This window comes from Myotis davidii, unplaced genomic scaffold (assembly GCF_000327345.1).
Source record: "Myotis davidii unplaced genomic scaffold, ASM32734v1 scaffold162, whole genome shotgun sequence".
Taxonomy (NCBI): domain Eukaryota; kingdom Metazoa; phylum Chordata; class Mammalia; order Chiroptera; family Vespertilionidae; genus Myotis; species Myotis davidii.
The window spans coordinates 5,774,007-5,788,239 of NW_006300036.1; the positions used below are offsets into that span (position 1 = coordinate 5,774,007).

General features: G+C 37.8%; 1 protein-coding gene across 3 annotated transcripts in view; it reads right to left on the minus strand.

Annotated features, from left to right (window-relative positions):
- The window catches only part of ODF2L (outer dense fiber of sperm tails 2-like), a 38,470-nt gene extending 27,678 nt beyond the window's left edge, over positions 1–10,792 (minus strand). The window contains exons 1-3 of one of the 3 annotated variants that reach the window (XM_006776258.2): positions 10,444–10,792; positions 2,911–3,069; positions 714–843 (exon numbers count right to left, since the gene is read on the minus strand). In XM_006776258.2, coding sequence (XP_006776321.1) covers positions 714–843; positions 2,911–3,069; positions 10,444–10,472 — 318 coding nt within the window. In that variant the 5' untranslated portion in view covers positions 10,473–10,792. The remainder of the gene's footprint in view (positions 1–713; positions 844–2,910; positions 3,070–10,443) is intronic. The other 2 variants (XM_015572125.1, XM_015572126.1) reach the window with 2 other exon arrangements.
- Positions 10,793–14,233: the final 3,441 nt, after the last annotated feature.

Here is a 14,233-nt window from a genome sequence, read left to right on the forward strand (position 1 = left end):
TAATTCTTTTGTTAATATTTCCTTCTGTTTAAAAGTTCTTCTTCATATTGGATGCAGAAAGATTAGCCCGACAAAATATAAGAACCACATACATAGTTAGGACATAGTATTAAGACACTCTAAAACATATTACCGTTATCAAAGAATACATTTTTCTTAGTAACAAAATCATTCTTTTGTACATAGTAATAGTAAATACTGCCAAGTATATTAAGAGTAATAGACTCTATTACATAGTACCTTAAGTAAAATGAAATCAAAGTAAGAGCTTAAACTATAAAATATTTCTGACATTTATTTTGATAAAACCAATAGTTTACAATCTATTTTGTGTCCCTAACTCAAACTTTAGTGCACTGAAATTTTAGAGATTTCTGTTCCACAAAACATTACAGAAACCAGATATATTTTATCTTTCAGACTATTTTGGTTTTAAACTCACTCTTGAGAAAAGCTGTCTCTCTAATTCAACTCCAGGTAAATCAAGCACCAATGTAAACAGTTTCTAGCTGAGCCTCTTATCAAGTGCATGCCTGAGACTACCTTTGAGGAAAAGAATTGTGGAATAAAGGACACTGGTAAGTCTGCATTTTTTTTATGTCAAATACCAGTAAATGAGCATAACTACTTTAAGGTATGAGACCTCAGTTAGTGCAATCTGAATATTATGCTAACTTTTCATTTTATTAGATGTTCACAAGTCAAGTACTCACATTTTCAAAACTAATTTCTTCAATGGTGTCCTTACATGGTAAAAGTGATTCTACAGCATAGGCTGCCAACTCAGCTTCCTTAAATGTTGCTTCCAACTCAGTCTTTTCATTTAGGATGTCCTCCTTCAGACTAATTAGATATGCACAAACAAAATTTAAGTTAAATCTGTCACATAAATGAGGTATATTTTTATGTATATATAACATAGCTTACCTAAATATTACAGTTCCATAAGTTGCTCTGCAAAGTATAACAGTAAATTATCACTGAAAATGTAATGAACTTTTCAAAACTCCCATATTTTTTCTACATTTACTGTAAACAGAAAGACAGCTTTTAAAATGTAAGATATATAAAACATAAAGAGCACCAACAGCAGTGTTTTCACTGTGCCATTTGATCATTATTCAACACCCCTTTTCTGGTTTGTACAACGATTTGTGGGAGTATCTGTCTTTTTTTTCTTCCCTTCCTTCTCCTTTATTTCAAACCCAAAGTATTTCTCTTTCTAGACCTTATGCCCAAACCCTTTCTTGAAACTTACTACTCTTCAAACAAAAATTTCCCAAGGAGAATGAATAATCTAAACAAGTGGAAAACAAAAAACTAAAGCTCTCCATATATCTAAAAATCCTTCACATTTGGCTTTATCATAATTTTCATTCAGGACAAAACTGATAGTATTTGCCTTCTTCATTATGTTTTACCTAAGCACTACTGTGTATCAGTCTAAATTTTTTTGGTGGGGGAGGTCACATTGTTATACCCTGAAATCAGGATGCTTTTTACAATCTTTGTCACTCAGGAGGAAGTCTTTAGCTGTCTATCCTGTATGTGCCTCATGCTTATAGAATAAGTGTCTAATGCTTTGCCGAATATCCCAGAGATGGGGTACAGCACTTTTTAACCTCTAGGAATAGAAAAGGGCTGAGGGAGCTGGTGAACAAGGAATGTTTAGCAACATTACAGAAGCAAGACTTCAATGTAAGCTTGCTGCATATTGTAATTTAGAGTCTAGCAGCAAGGAACTTTATTTCATTTAGAGATGCTCCTAAAAAATGCCATTATCACCAATAGTCTTAAAAGCAAGGACAACTCTTTTCTTTTTTTAAATATATATTTTATTGATTTTTTACAGAGAGGAAGGGAGAGGGATAAAGAAGTAGAAACATCCATCAGCTGCCTCCTGCACACCTCCCACTGGGGATGTGCCCGCAACCAAGGTACATGCCCTTGACCGGAATCGAACCTGAGACCTTTCAGTCCACAGGCTGATGCTCTATCCACTGAGCCAAACCGGTTAGGGCAACAAGGACAACTCTTGAGTCAAAAAGTGACTTAGAAGAGTTGGACTTAAGTACAGAGAAATTTTGAGAATACCTAAACTCATTTATTATGCGTACATTTTTATAAAAGCACAGTTATTTGGAATAAAAATCTATGTATAACTAAGGAGCTTTTTCAATATTTATAAATAAAATCCCATGTCTTTCTTTAATTGGCAGCTTTTCTCTTTCTTTACGGAACATATATAATGGCTCGTCAGCACTTGATGGCATCTTAGAGACTATATAAAAAGTAGATTGTGTTCTTAAGCACCACTGGCTTAAAGTGATGAGCCTAAGAACATGCTGGCCATGAATGACAACTGCCCATTATTAAAAACCATGGGCAGAAAGTCAAGAATGATTACACATGACTGAATATTTTCATTTATAACAAGCTAAACTAGAAGCTGGACCATACCATCCATACTAACAATGGTATGTTAAGATTGTCATTTAGGGGAGCAAGATGTCATATAAATAATGAGTATATGCCTCATCCTAAAAAAGCAAAATATGGCAGGTATTTGTTGAATAACAATATAGCAAGTGACAGCAAATTGGTGCTCAGGCACTACATTTCCAGTATTTCAGAATTTATATCTTCATTTACCTTAGTTAAAACATTTTATACCTTACAAATTCTTAATAAATAAGGTTTTTGTTTTTAATTTTATTCAATGAGATTCCAAAAAACTAGCCAAATTCTGCTAAATGAGTATACTGTAATGAGATTAAATAAATGTTAACTACTAGATTTGAAGATGATATTCTAGGAAGAATGCTGTATTTAAATCAAATAATTTACAATATAGGCAAAACATGAAACACTGAAATCAGAAAATTAGAGATCCCCTATTGTTGAGAATACCAGCTGAGATGACTTTCACTGATGTGCTGAGGTAAATGTTCTTTTTCTGGTCTACTTTTAAAATGGGAAACCAGTTCTGAATGACTTCCATCATTTGCAGGCTTCTCCATAAATTCGGTCATGAATTTATAGATGGCTTCCACAACTTCTCCACATAAGCTGAAAGTTAGGAAATAATTTCGTTATTAGACTTATCATTTCAGTAGATTCTTTTTTATGTTATTACCCTATAATAAAAATCTAAAGATGTGTAAAAAAATATTTCACAGTCGAAACTCAACAAATAGGGATTTTAACTGCCACTAATTGTGATACTAATTTAAAATAGTATCAAAATTGCACAGCACAACCATTCAACAATTGTCAATATCCATACACAGTTTCCAAAAGGTCCACTATTTTCTATATATGATTATAGGATGTAGAAACTTTTATAAATCGATTTCTTGAAGTATTATAATATCTTAATCCAGTCAGACTAGAAAACGGATATAAAAAACATGGGTTACATACCACACAGTTTACCACACATTAATGAAACTCCAAAAAAAAATCTTTAGAGCATATTTGTATTTATAAAAAACATATTTATAAAAAAACCACCATGGGTTAATGATAGTGCTGTTTCATTGGATCCATCCAATAAGAAATGTATATTAATTATGCATAGACCAGTAAAATTTAACATATTTTTGAAAGTATTTGACAATAATAGCTACAAAAAAAAAGGTAAGTCATTTCTTTGAAAGTAGACCTTTCAAAATTAAACTCTTACTCCTATTTCCAAGCTCAATCTAGGGTAGTTTTTGGTGATAATGATTAGAGAGATGTTATTCCTTCTAAATTTTACTAATCTAATTTTTTCACCCAAACTTGGAGATGTCATTTTTTAAATGTGAATATTTATTAATTCCTTTAAAATGGTTCCAGTTTAAGTAATGTGTTAGTATTTCAGCAATCATTAAGGCTGTTTTCACAACTCTAATATATAGTAATGTGTCTTGACTTCAGTTTATACAAAATCAAATATTATATTTAAGACTTTCTGCATTTCTTCAGAGATAGCTCTTTGTAATTTATTTTTATATATTTGTGTTATAAAATACATATGTTTAAGAATTTTCAATACTTTAGGTAAATGGAAGATTACCGGTTGAGAGTTATTCACAATATTTTATTAACAATTCATAAACCTTCCAAAGTGTCTGTAAAAAATGTATCTACTTTTGTGTGAAGATTCTATATGTATCAGAGAGGCAAATATTTAGGATACAGACCAATGAAAAGCATACTCATATTTTGGAAATACCAGAAACTCATATCCAAATGGAACTGCTTGAATAAACCTACAAATAGTCTAAGATGATCTACTTGAATGCTGCCAACATGCAATATCCATTATTAGGGAGTAACAATATTTGAGCTATCTATAGTTTATAAGAATTAAAAACATACACATACACGAAATTAAATAAACCAACTTAAGGATGAAAAAGAGTATGCTCTGGATAAGTCACTGCAATCAAGAGAATTTTATCATCTACTGCTTTGTTCAGTTGCAATAGCTACTCCACTCAGAGAGGAACTATATCTTTCAGTCATTAATTTGTTTAAATATTTGCTTCTCTGTACACTAGAATCTCAAGAAAGAATGTCTTATTTATATTGGAATTCTCTGCACCAATAAGCCTTGTACAAGTTAAGCAATAATTGAAGGAGAGGACTCAAGTCTTAAAGCAATTAATGAATAGGATGAATAAAAACTTTACTTAGTCACCCTTTGATTCATCTTTTGGGGGATCATTAAAAGAAAAATGGTTCCTATATTTGGAATAAAATTTTTAAAATCAATGTGAGGGGTTAGGGATCTTCAATTTGTAGGAAATATTTTATAAGATTCAGTTTGGTACTGTATTTTTAATGAGTTCTTACTTGGTTTTGTTGGCTACTGACAGCGACTTATACAATTTTTCTAAAAGTTTTATCACAAGATAAAATCACACAACATTTTTCTGCTTCATCACCTATAAAAGTAATTGTGTCTTTTTTTAAAGGGTAAACAAATAAAATTAAAACATTGTAAGAAAAAATAGGGACTTTAGAATGACTTTTAGCCCAACATTAAAATGGTTATCTTCATTACTGATTCCTCAAAACATGAAAAATATAAATCAAATCTCAGATATTTCCACTGAAATATCAACAGTCACAGTCTTACAATCTAGAAGTATTTTCCAGGATAAAAATTGTTCCGAGGTTCCAAGGCACTCCACTATTTTTGTGTTGTGACAATACTATAACCAAAAGCATATGTGTGCTGAATAACAATGTAGTAATTTTCTTTAGCATAAAAAGCCCTACCTTCATTAAAAATGCGATCATTATAAGTGGACCAAATGTATTGTATGAAAAGCAGATGTTTCAAAAGAAAATCATTTCAATTATGTAGAATATACTGCCAATTGACAAATGTATAAATAATACTTTTGAACAACTTGTTTGTGGTTAAACAAAGACACATATTTTGCATATATACTTAATGATCAAATCCCTAAAGATTAGTAATTTTAAAATATTTTTAATGTTTAAAGAATTAAATTTCCTATACAGTAATGACTTTACCAGTCCTCTAACAAAAAGGCATGTTCTTAAAGTTTTTTCCAGGAGTGGTCATGGGTTTATGCTGATCCAGCTACACTCACTAAACTATGTTCCATTTTGGCCAGTAACAAACATTTGAGGGATGGCTGTACAGGGACTGTGATGATGGCCATGGTCAGAGAAAAGCAAGATCACAATCCATGAGACCTTTCTTAGCACCTAGATTGTTCTAAACTAACCATCTGCAGACAAATATATATTTAAAACTAATCTCTCTGATGAAAAAAGCATATTAATCTTGCAGATATTTTTTGCCAAACATAATTCTTGGAAAATTAGCTCCCATTGGCTTCAAACAAAGGCACACAAAGCTTCTACAGAAAATTCACTATGAAATATTCAGCAAGGAACACAAAATAGATACAGGAAAGCTTCTCCTTTCTCTCACTATTCTAGACACTAGTCAAAAGTTTATGAGAGTAGTAATTGTAAGGCTTTTAGACTCCATATGAAAAAAAAAATGTATAAGAAATTTGAAAATAGGCAAAAAGTAAAAAATAACCAAAAATAGAAAATTGATCTTATGAGTAAAAGCTACTATAAATAGAAAAAAAATTTTCTGATACAGAGAATTTCATACACCACTCAATGATGGGGATACATTCTGAGAAATGCGTCAGGTAATTTTATTGTTCTGTGAACAACATAGAGTGCACTTCACAAACCTAGATGGTACAGCCTACTACACATCTAGGCTATATGGTATAGTCCATTGCTCTTAGGCTACAAACTCGTATAGCATGTTACTGTACAAAACAACCTGAGATTATGCCAGACACAAGAGAAATGATATAGTCAAGAAACATGGTAAATAGATATATGAGGTTCCTGCTGGCATAACATGGCATACTGTTTTACAGCAATTTTTTTTTATAAGTAGAAAGAATACACTCTAAAATAACAATAAAAAATTGTAGTAGAGTGAATATATGAACCAGTAACATCTTCATCTATTATCACATATTATGTATTGTACAACACTGTATGTGCTATACTTTTATGTGACTGACAGCACAGCAGGTTCGTTTCACCGGCATCATCATCACAAACACGTAATGTGTTGTGCTCCAACATTAGGATGGCTATAACATCACTAGATGACAGAAAATTTTCAGCTCCATTTTAATCTTACTAGAGGCTCGGTGCATGAAATTCATGCGGGGGGGGGAGGGGGCTTGGGGAGGAAAGTGTCCCTCAGCCCAGCCTGCACCATCTCCAATTTGGGACCCCTCCAGGGATGTCTGACTGCCCGGGATCGGGCCTAAATGGGCAGTCGGACATCCCTCTAACAATCCAGGACTGCTGGCTCCCAACTGCTCTCCTGCCTGCCTGATGCCCCTAACCACTTCCCTGCCAACCTGATCGACGCCTAACTGCTCCCCTAATGGCCCAATTGCCCTAACTGCTCTCCCCTGCAGACCTGGTCGCCTCTAACTGCCCTCCCCTGCTGGCCTGATCACCCCTAACTGCTCTCCCCTGCAGGCCTGGTCCCCCCCAACTGCCCTCCCCTGCAGGCCTGGTCCACCCCAACTGCCCTCCCCTGAAGGCTTGGTCCACCCCAACTGCCTCCCCTACCACCCTGGTCACCCCTAACTGCCCTCCTTTGCCAGCTTGGTTGCCCCCAACTGCCCTCCCTTGCAGGCCTGGTCCACCCCAACTGCCCTCCCCTGCAGGCCATCTTGTGTCCACATGCGGGTGGCCATCTTGTGTGTTGGTGTGATGGTCAATTTGCATATTATTCTTTTATTAGATAGGATGGAACCATCATTGTGTATGGGGTCCAATGTTGACTAAAATTTCATTATGCGGAACATGACTGTAAGTAATTACCTAACTCCTCTGTCCAATAAAAAAAGAAATTTAAATATAAAAGGGTTGCAGATTTGATAATATAGGAAAAAGTTGACATCAGAAGAGACTGATTTGTAAATACTGATTACTTCAAGGCCCGTCCCTCCTCTTTCCCAAAATATCCCTGATTGCTCCAAACCACCAAGAATCCTAAACATTTAATATTTGAGAATCATGCAGTTTAGAATTACTCCATAAATGCTCATATTTTTGTTTTCTTTTAACTTGCTACTAAATCTGTAGTAACAAATATATCCATCACCTTCTGCCCTAAAAAATTACCTAACACACTGAAGGACATAGTTTAGGATCTAATATATGTTAGGGTGACCAAATAATTTAGACTCAAATGGGGACACTTTTGAAAAGAAAGGAGCCCCACATAAAACCCAATTATCCACTAGAATACTGGCCAAAAATTGTTCAGGACATTGTCTAATACCAAGTAAAGTCAGCATCCTTTGCCAGATAAACAGAAAGCTTTTTCCATTTCTTCAACATGAGGACAACTTCTGTCATTTATTAATGGAGCACTGACCGACCTTATACACATCATCTCACATAAATCCTAATCAGGTTGCTATTAATATCCAAAAGCTACCGATGAAAAAAAAACACAAGTTTTAGAAAAGTTAAATAGCTTGCCCAAGATACAAATAAGTGATAGAACTCAGTTTTCAACCAAAGCCATAAGATGCTAAAATATTAATAAAAATAAGAATCTCTACAGCAGAAAATAACAAAAACTTGCCTTAATCCAGTCAGGTTTTAATAACACTAGTATTATAAATTCTCTTTATATTAAAAAATAAAATATGTTCTGTACAAGGAAATGAAGGATGAATAAGATTGGGCTCCTGGAAGGCAGAGAATACAATGTAAAGAGAGTGCAGACAGTGAGCAGACCACTAAACTCTAGTGTGCTAAAGGCTGTGACAGGGAACTCATGGGATGCCATGAAAGCATGTAGGAGGATACCTAACACCAACTGGCAGGATCCTGCGAGACTTCCGGAGGAGGTGGAACCCAGCTGAGTCCTGCAGACAAGTTTGAGGGTGGCAAAACAGAACAGCAAAAGTCATTCCAGGTAGAGGGTAAAGCACCAACAAAAGCAAGGAATCATGAGGGAACATGAACTGCAAGCGCAAGTGGCAAAAGGTGAGACTGGACACACTGAAAACAGTAACTGCATGCCAAACTCAAGAGCTTGAATTTTTTCCTAAAGGTTATAACAAACTATCAAATAAGTTTAAGCAGGGGAATGACAGGTCAGAAGTGCATCTTTAAAAGACAAATCCAGTGGTATTTTGGAGAATGGAATTAGGCATATGGAAGGGAGGAGAACAGAAGCAGTGAAACTGGTTATTAGGGTCTCAGAGAGATGAAATTTCAACATTCTTTCTCTATAAAAATTTTTGAAGAAATCAAAAGTTGTTTCCACTGGTGATAAAAACATGAAGAACAGCAAAGGAATTAGAATTAGAATGCCAGAACAGCAAGAGATCAGTACAGAAAGAAGTGATCAAATATAACACCTCATTTACTATCTGAATCAATTGCTCCACGTTTCAGAAAATGATAGCTTATCCCTTTAAGTATCAAAATTAACTTAGACCAGACTTTTAAAAGTATTATTTCTTCCTTTTCAAACAGGGTACAGGGCAGAATATAATTTAACCATTCCTTGATGACCCAGATGCAACATATTAAAATGAAAGAATATTGAGCAAGATTCATCAGTTTTTTGTCCTTGTGAGCCACCTGACATGGGCAATCCTTAGTCACAACGTGCCTGGTTTTTTCCTTTTATAAAATGAGACTAACCTTTGCCAGCCAAAGCTGTGGTTAGGTTCGAACAAAACTAAGTTGAAGCACTTACAGGCGAGGGTTTTTGTGTTTGTTTTATTTAGGACCTCTTTGGCTCATTCAGTTGGGGCTGCTTTCCCACCCACCCCCAGTCTTCCCTCTAAATGTTTTCATCTTTTTTTTAAAATTATCATCCCAAGTCAATCAATAATTATTCCTAAAATTACTTGCAGGCCTGAATCATCTGTATAGAACCAACTCTATCTTTAAAACAGTTTTTGAAACCTATTCTTTGCAGAGCTATTACAAATCATCTTCAACGTAGTCATAAACTGACTAAACCAGAGCCCCGGGGAAAACAATTATTGACTTCCAACAGAATTGTGCTCAGTGGGTAGATGTTATGTCAAGTTCATTGCTATACCCAGATTTTTGGGTTTCATCATTTGTACAGACCAAGCACAATGATTAATAATAATATAAACAAAGCCATTTTTTCATACCTTTGGGTGTTTCGGATACAAAAACCACACTAATACACGTCAACTGCTAAATCAAAGCAAAGAGAGGAAAAAAATGGACACCTAGATGTTAAAGAATTACAAACATGACCATGGCATTTTTATTGCAAGCAGAAGGGAACCAAACTAATTTTAAAAGCAAACAGGCTCTCTGCGGCGTGTTCCTTGCACCACAATGAACCCAGGGGTGCTTCAAACTACTCCAAGCACTTCATTCAAAACCACCTGAGACCTTCCTATGCATGAGGCTATAGGGCAGTGGTTCTAAACCTTGGCTGCACATTAGAATCACCTGGGAATCTTTTTAAAATCCTGATTTCTGGGCCTCATCCTCCGGAAATTCTGTTTGTTATGGGGTGAGGCCACAACATTAGTAACAAAGAAACAGAATTTCCGGAGTATAAGGCCCAGAAATCAGGATTTAAAAAAGATTTCCAGGTGATTCTAATGTGCAGCCAAGGTTTAGAACCACTGATCTATATGGAAACTGTCTCCTCAATAGACCTGATTCCCAGCACCAGCCACCTCTGGTTTCTCAGTCAACAAGCAGCAGCACATACTAAGCACCTGCACCGGAAACCTGGCCCTGGTTGAATCTCCTGTGTTAAACCACTCCAGAGGGGCTGCTGTCCTCATTCCACAGCAGAGGAAACTGAAGCGCGGACCATTACACCACCTGCCCAAGGCCACACACCTGGAGGGGTTTCCTAGCGCCTGGAACATAGGGCCCTGGAGAAGGGATTATGTCCCGAGGCTTCCAGGAGCATTTCTCACGCACAGCGCCCAGGGCCTACTACGCACGGACGGTCTGCTACGTCATAAGGCGGGCGCTTAAAAGTCAGCCGCAAGGCTAAGAGCGCTGTTCCGCGAAGAAATCCCGCCGTGCCCGGCAGGCCGGGTCAGGACTTCGTTCTGAAGGCCGCTCTGCTGTCCCTGGGACTGTACCCTCCCTAGGACGAGCCTCCCGGCCCTTCTCCCAACACAGGCAGCCAGTCTCGGGGAGCGGAGGGCGTGGGCCCGGGGGGCTGAGGTCTAGCCCTGGGTAAACGCGAGGGTCTTCCACTTCCGGGAACCACCACTGCCCTTGGCCCCAGACCCCCAGGCCCCCAGAAAAAAAAAGCCCCCCCGCCGCCGCTGGAGCCACCGCCCACCCACCCGGCAAACTCAAGCTTCCTTCCCGACAAGCGCGCCTGCGCTCCCACCGCTACGACAGCACGTCGCCGTGACGTCAGCCCGCCGCCCCGCTATGAAAGGGGTCCAGAGGGCGGCTCCGCGAGTGTTGGGTACACCGGGCCAGAGTACCTGTGCTCTCCAGCCCGGGTTGGCTGGGAGGGGCGGGTCGCAGCGGGCAGTGCAGCAGGTGAAAGCTAGGAAGGAAGGCAGGGACCTGAGCGGAAGCAGGCGAGCCCCTAGAACCGCTGGCGTTGGGACTGTGCCCGCTAAGGCGCAGAGGGACCAAAGCAAAGCTGGTAACCAGCGGATGGCTTCTCTGGCAACCCAGTGTTTATTAACATACATTTCATGTTCAGAATTTAAAAGAATCTACAGAAATGAATAATTTTTTCGGTCAGTGCCTGATGACTGTTCTGGTCCAGGAACTGCTGATAACAGGCCTGGGAGCGGCTCTTTGTCTCTTTGTTGCTTCTCAGTTTAAACACTCCGCGCCTTCCTCCGCCCCCAGTCTTTTGTTTTATGGAAGGAACACAATTTGTTACTGAAAGTCTTACCTGAACTCAACTAGAATGGGAAATAAAGTTGATAGATTCAGAATTTTCTGCTTGGCCTGGAAGTGCCCTGCTTTTGCTTGTTAAAGGAAAGATTTGAAAAAGCCAAAGCAACCACCACTGAAAGACCTCATTTTAAATATGTGGAATTGTTAACTGAGACAAAGAGCCACTCTTTGGGCCTCTGTTTTCTTCAGTTAAATGAGAAAATAGGACGGTTATCTCCAAGACGCCTTCACATCTCAAATTCTTTTATCTGCTACACTCAACTGCTATGGTTTATAAACACCGGAACAAGCAAGCCAGATTTTATTTGAAAAAGTATAAAACTTTATCCAACACTTCAACTTAAAATTTATGTTAAGGATATGCCATCATATTCACAAATAGAACAACTGTCAGCTGAGCATTTTAACTGTGGTATTGCTCATTATTGATTTTACTAAAAAATATTTTTCCATTGATTATTCCAGCAACACATTTTTTCCCCAAAAGTGTGATTGTCCAGCCAAAAGTTCATGAGAATTACAAGTTCATTCATAATAAACACAACTTTCATATATGCACCTGGTAAAAGCACTAGGGAATGTAGATATAAGTATCTACTCTCTCACTGATGTATCTTGACCTCCGACAAATTAACTAAACTTCTCTGGGCCAGATTTATCACAAAAAAGAAAATAAAAATACAGTGGATTGAGGCAAAATATATAATTCCGAGGGCCTTTCCACCACTAACCTAGGATTCTAGCTTACCTTGCTAATTTGTCACAATTAGAAAAATAATTATATGTCTGGATATATTTTGTGTATTAGTTTATTTTCTTCATTAGATTCCACATATGAATAAAATCATGTGATACTCATAGAGACATAGAAGCCTGGAATAGACTGTTGCATCTCAGAGGGAGGGTGGCAGGGGAAGGGAAGAGATTAACCTAAGAATTTATATACATATATGCATAACCCCTGGACACAGACAATAGTGTGGTAAAGGCCTGGGGGTGGGCTAGAAGGGGTCATGGGGAAAAAAGAGGGACATAAATAATACTTTCAACAATAAAGTTTAAAAATAATAATTATAAATATAAGTTAGGCTAATATTATAAAAACTACTTATTTGGTATTGGAGGAAACATTCACAAAATCTCAAAAAGATTCCATAAGATTCACAAATTAACTATTTTAACTGAATTGTCAAAGTAAATATGGGATTCCTCATCCTCTAAATCTAATCTTTTCCTGAAATCTGATTGGATATGAATTTTTCTTAAGACCCCTTATTCTATTGTTAGTTAAATGAGCAATAATTCATTCCAGCCCATCCAAAAACCACAATCAAGAGACCTAGCAAGTCCTGCTTTCTTTTAGAACCCAGGTACCATATAAGAAATCATCTGGTTATCTTGCTGTAGAGCAAAATGCAGCCAGATCCCAGCTATTTAAGCCACTCACCTGAGGTGCCAGACATGGGAGCCATTAGCTCTCCAGACCCAGCCATGTTCACATCAAATGTACCTGTGTGAGTGACCCTAGCCAAAGCCATGATCTAAGGCAGAGGTTCTCAACCTTGGCTGCACATTAGAATCACCTGTTTCTTTGTTAATAATGTTGTGGCCCCACCCCATAACAAAGAAACAGAATTTCCGGAGGGTGAGGCCCAGAAATTGGGATTTTAAAAAGACTCCCAGGTGATTCTAATGTGCAGCCAAGGTTGAGAACCACTGATCTAAGGGGATGAACAGTGAAATAGCTTTCATTTTGAAAGAACAAACTAATATGTCCGAGACCATTGAACCCAAGAAAATTCATTGAGGTACCAGAACCCTAAATTTTCGTAGGGTTAATCCCCCATTATCTTTTCCATAAAGCAGGGGTGGGGGACCTTTTTTCTGCCAAGGATCATTTGGATATTGATAATATAAATCTATGTTGCTATTTTTTTAAAAAGCCCCTAGATTTATTGACTTTCAGAGTCCCACCTGTGGTTGCCTTGTCAGGGCCAGACCAAATGATTTCTCTAGCCTTAGTGGGGGAGAGGGGGGAGATGGGGGCAGACAGTCCTCACCCCAGCTATAAAGGATCCCAACAGAACCACCTCCTCCTCCTCCATCTGCCCACTGCTAGCAAACTACTCCTTGGATTATTGGCTGGAGTCAGGGTCACATAGTGGTACCCCAGTAGGAGGGAGGCTTGGGAAAATGCAGATCAGACATGTTTGAACCCTGTCATAAGATGGGTTCTGCCAGCATGAAAGAGGAAGGCTGACTATCGGGGTAGGAAACTAACAGTGCTCAAGCAGGGGCCACACACGCAGGAGGAAGGCCATAATTAATAGGGATTAATATTTTTTTAAACAGTTACTCTGACTTCGATGCTGTTTCAATCACTATGTGCTCTTTAAACTTTACGTTAATTTTACAGATGTAGAAACTGAGGCACAGAGATATTTAATAACTTACCTAAGGGGCATGCAACCAGTAAAAAGCAGAACTGGGATTTCAATCCAGGCCATCTAACTTCAAAGCTCAATCATTTAACCATTTAACTACTGCTTCTTCACAATTGTTATTATACAGGATTAAAGGTGAATGCCAGGTGTGGAACCGAAGATGGCGGCATAGGTTAACGCCGGAGATTGCTGCCTTGAACAACCAATTCAAATTAAGCCTGAAACAGGGTACGGACAACATCCAGAACCACAGGAGGGCTGGCTGAGTGGAAATTCTACAACTAGGAGTAAAGAGAATATCATATCCC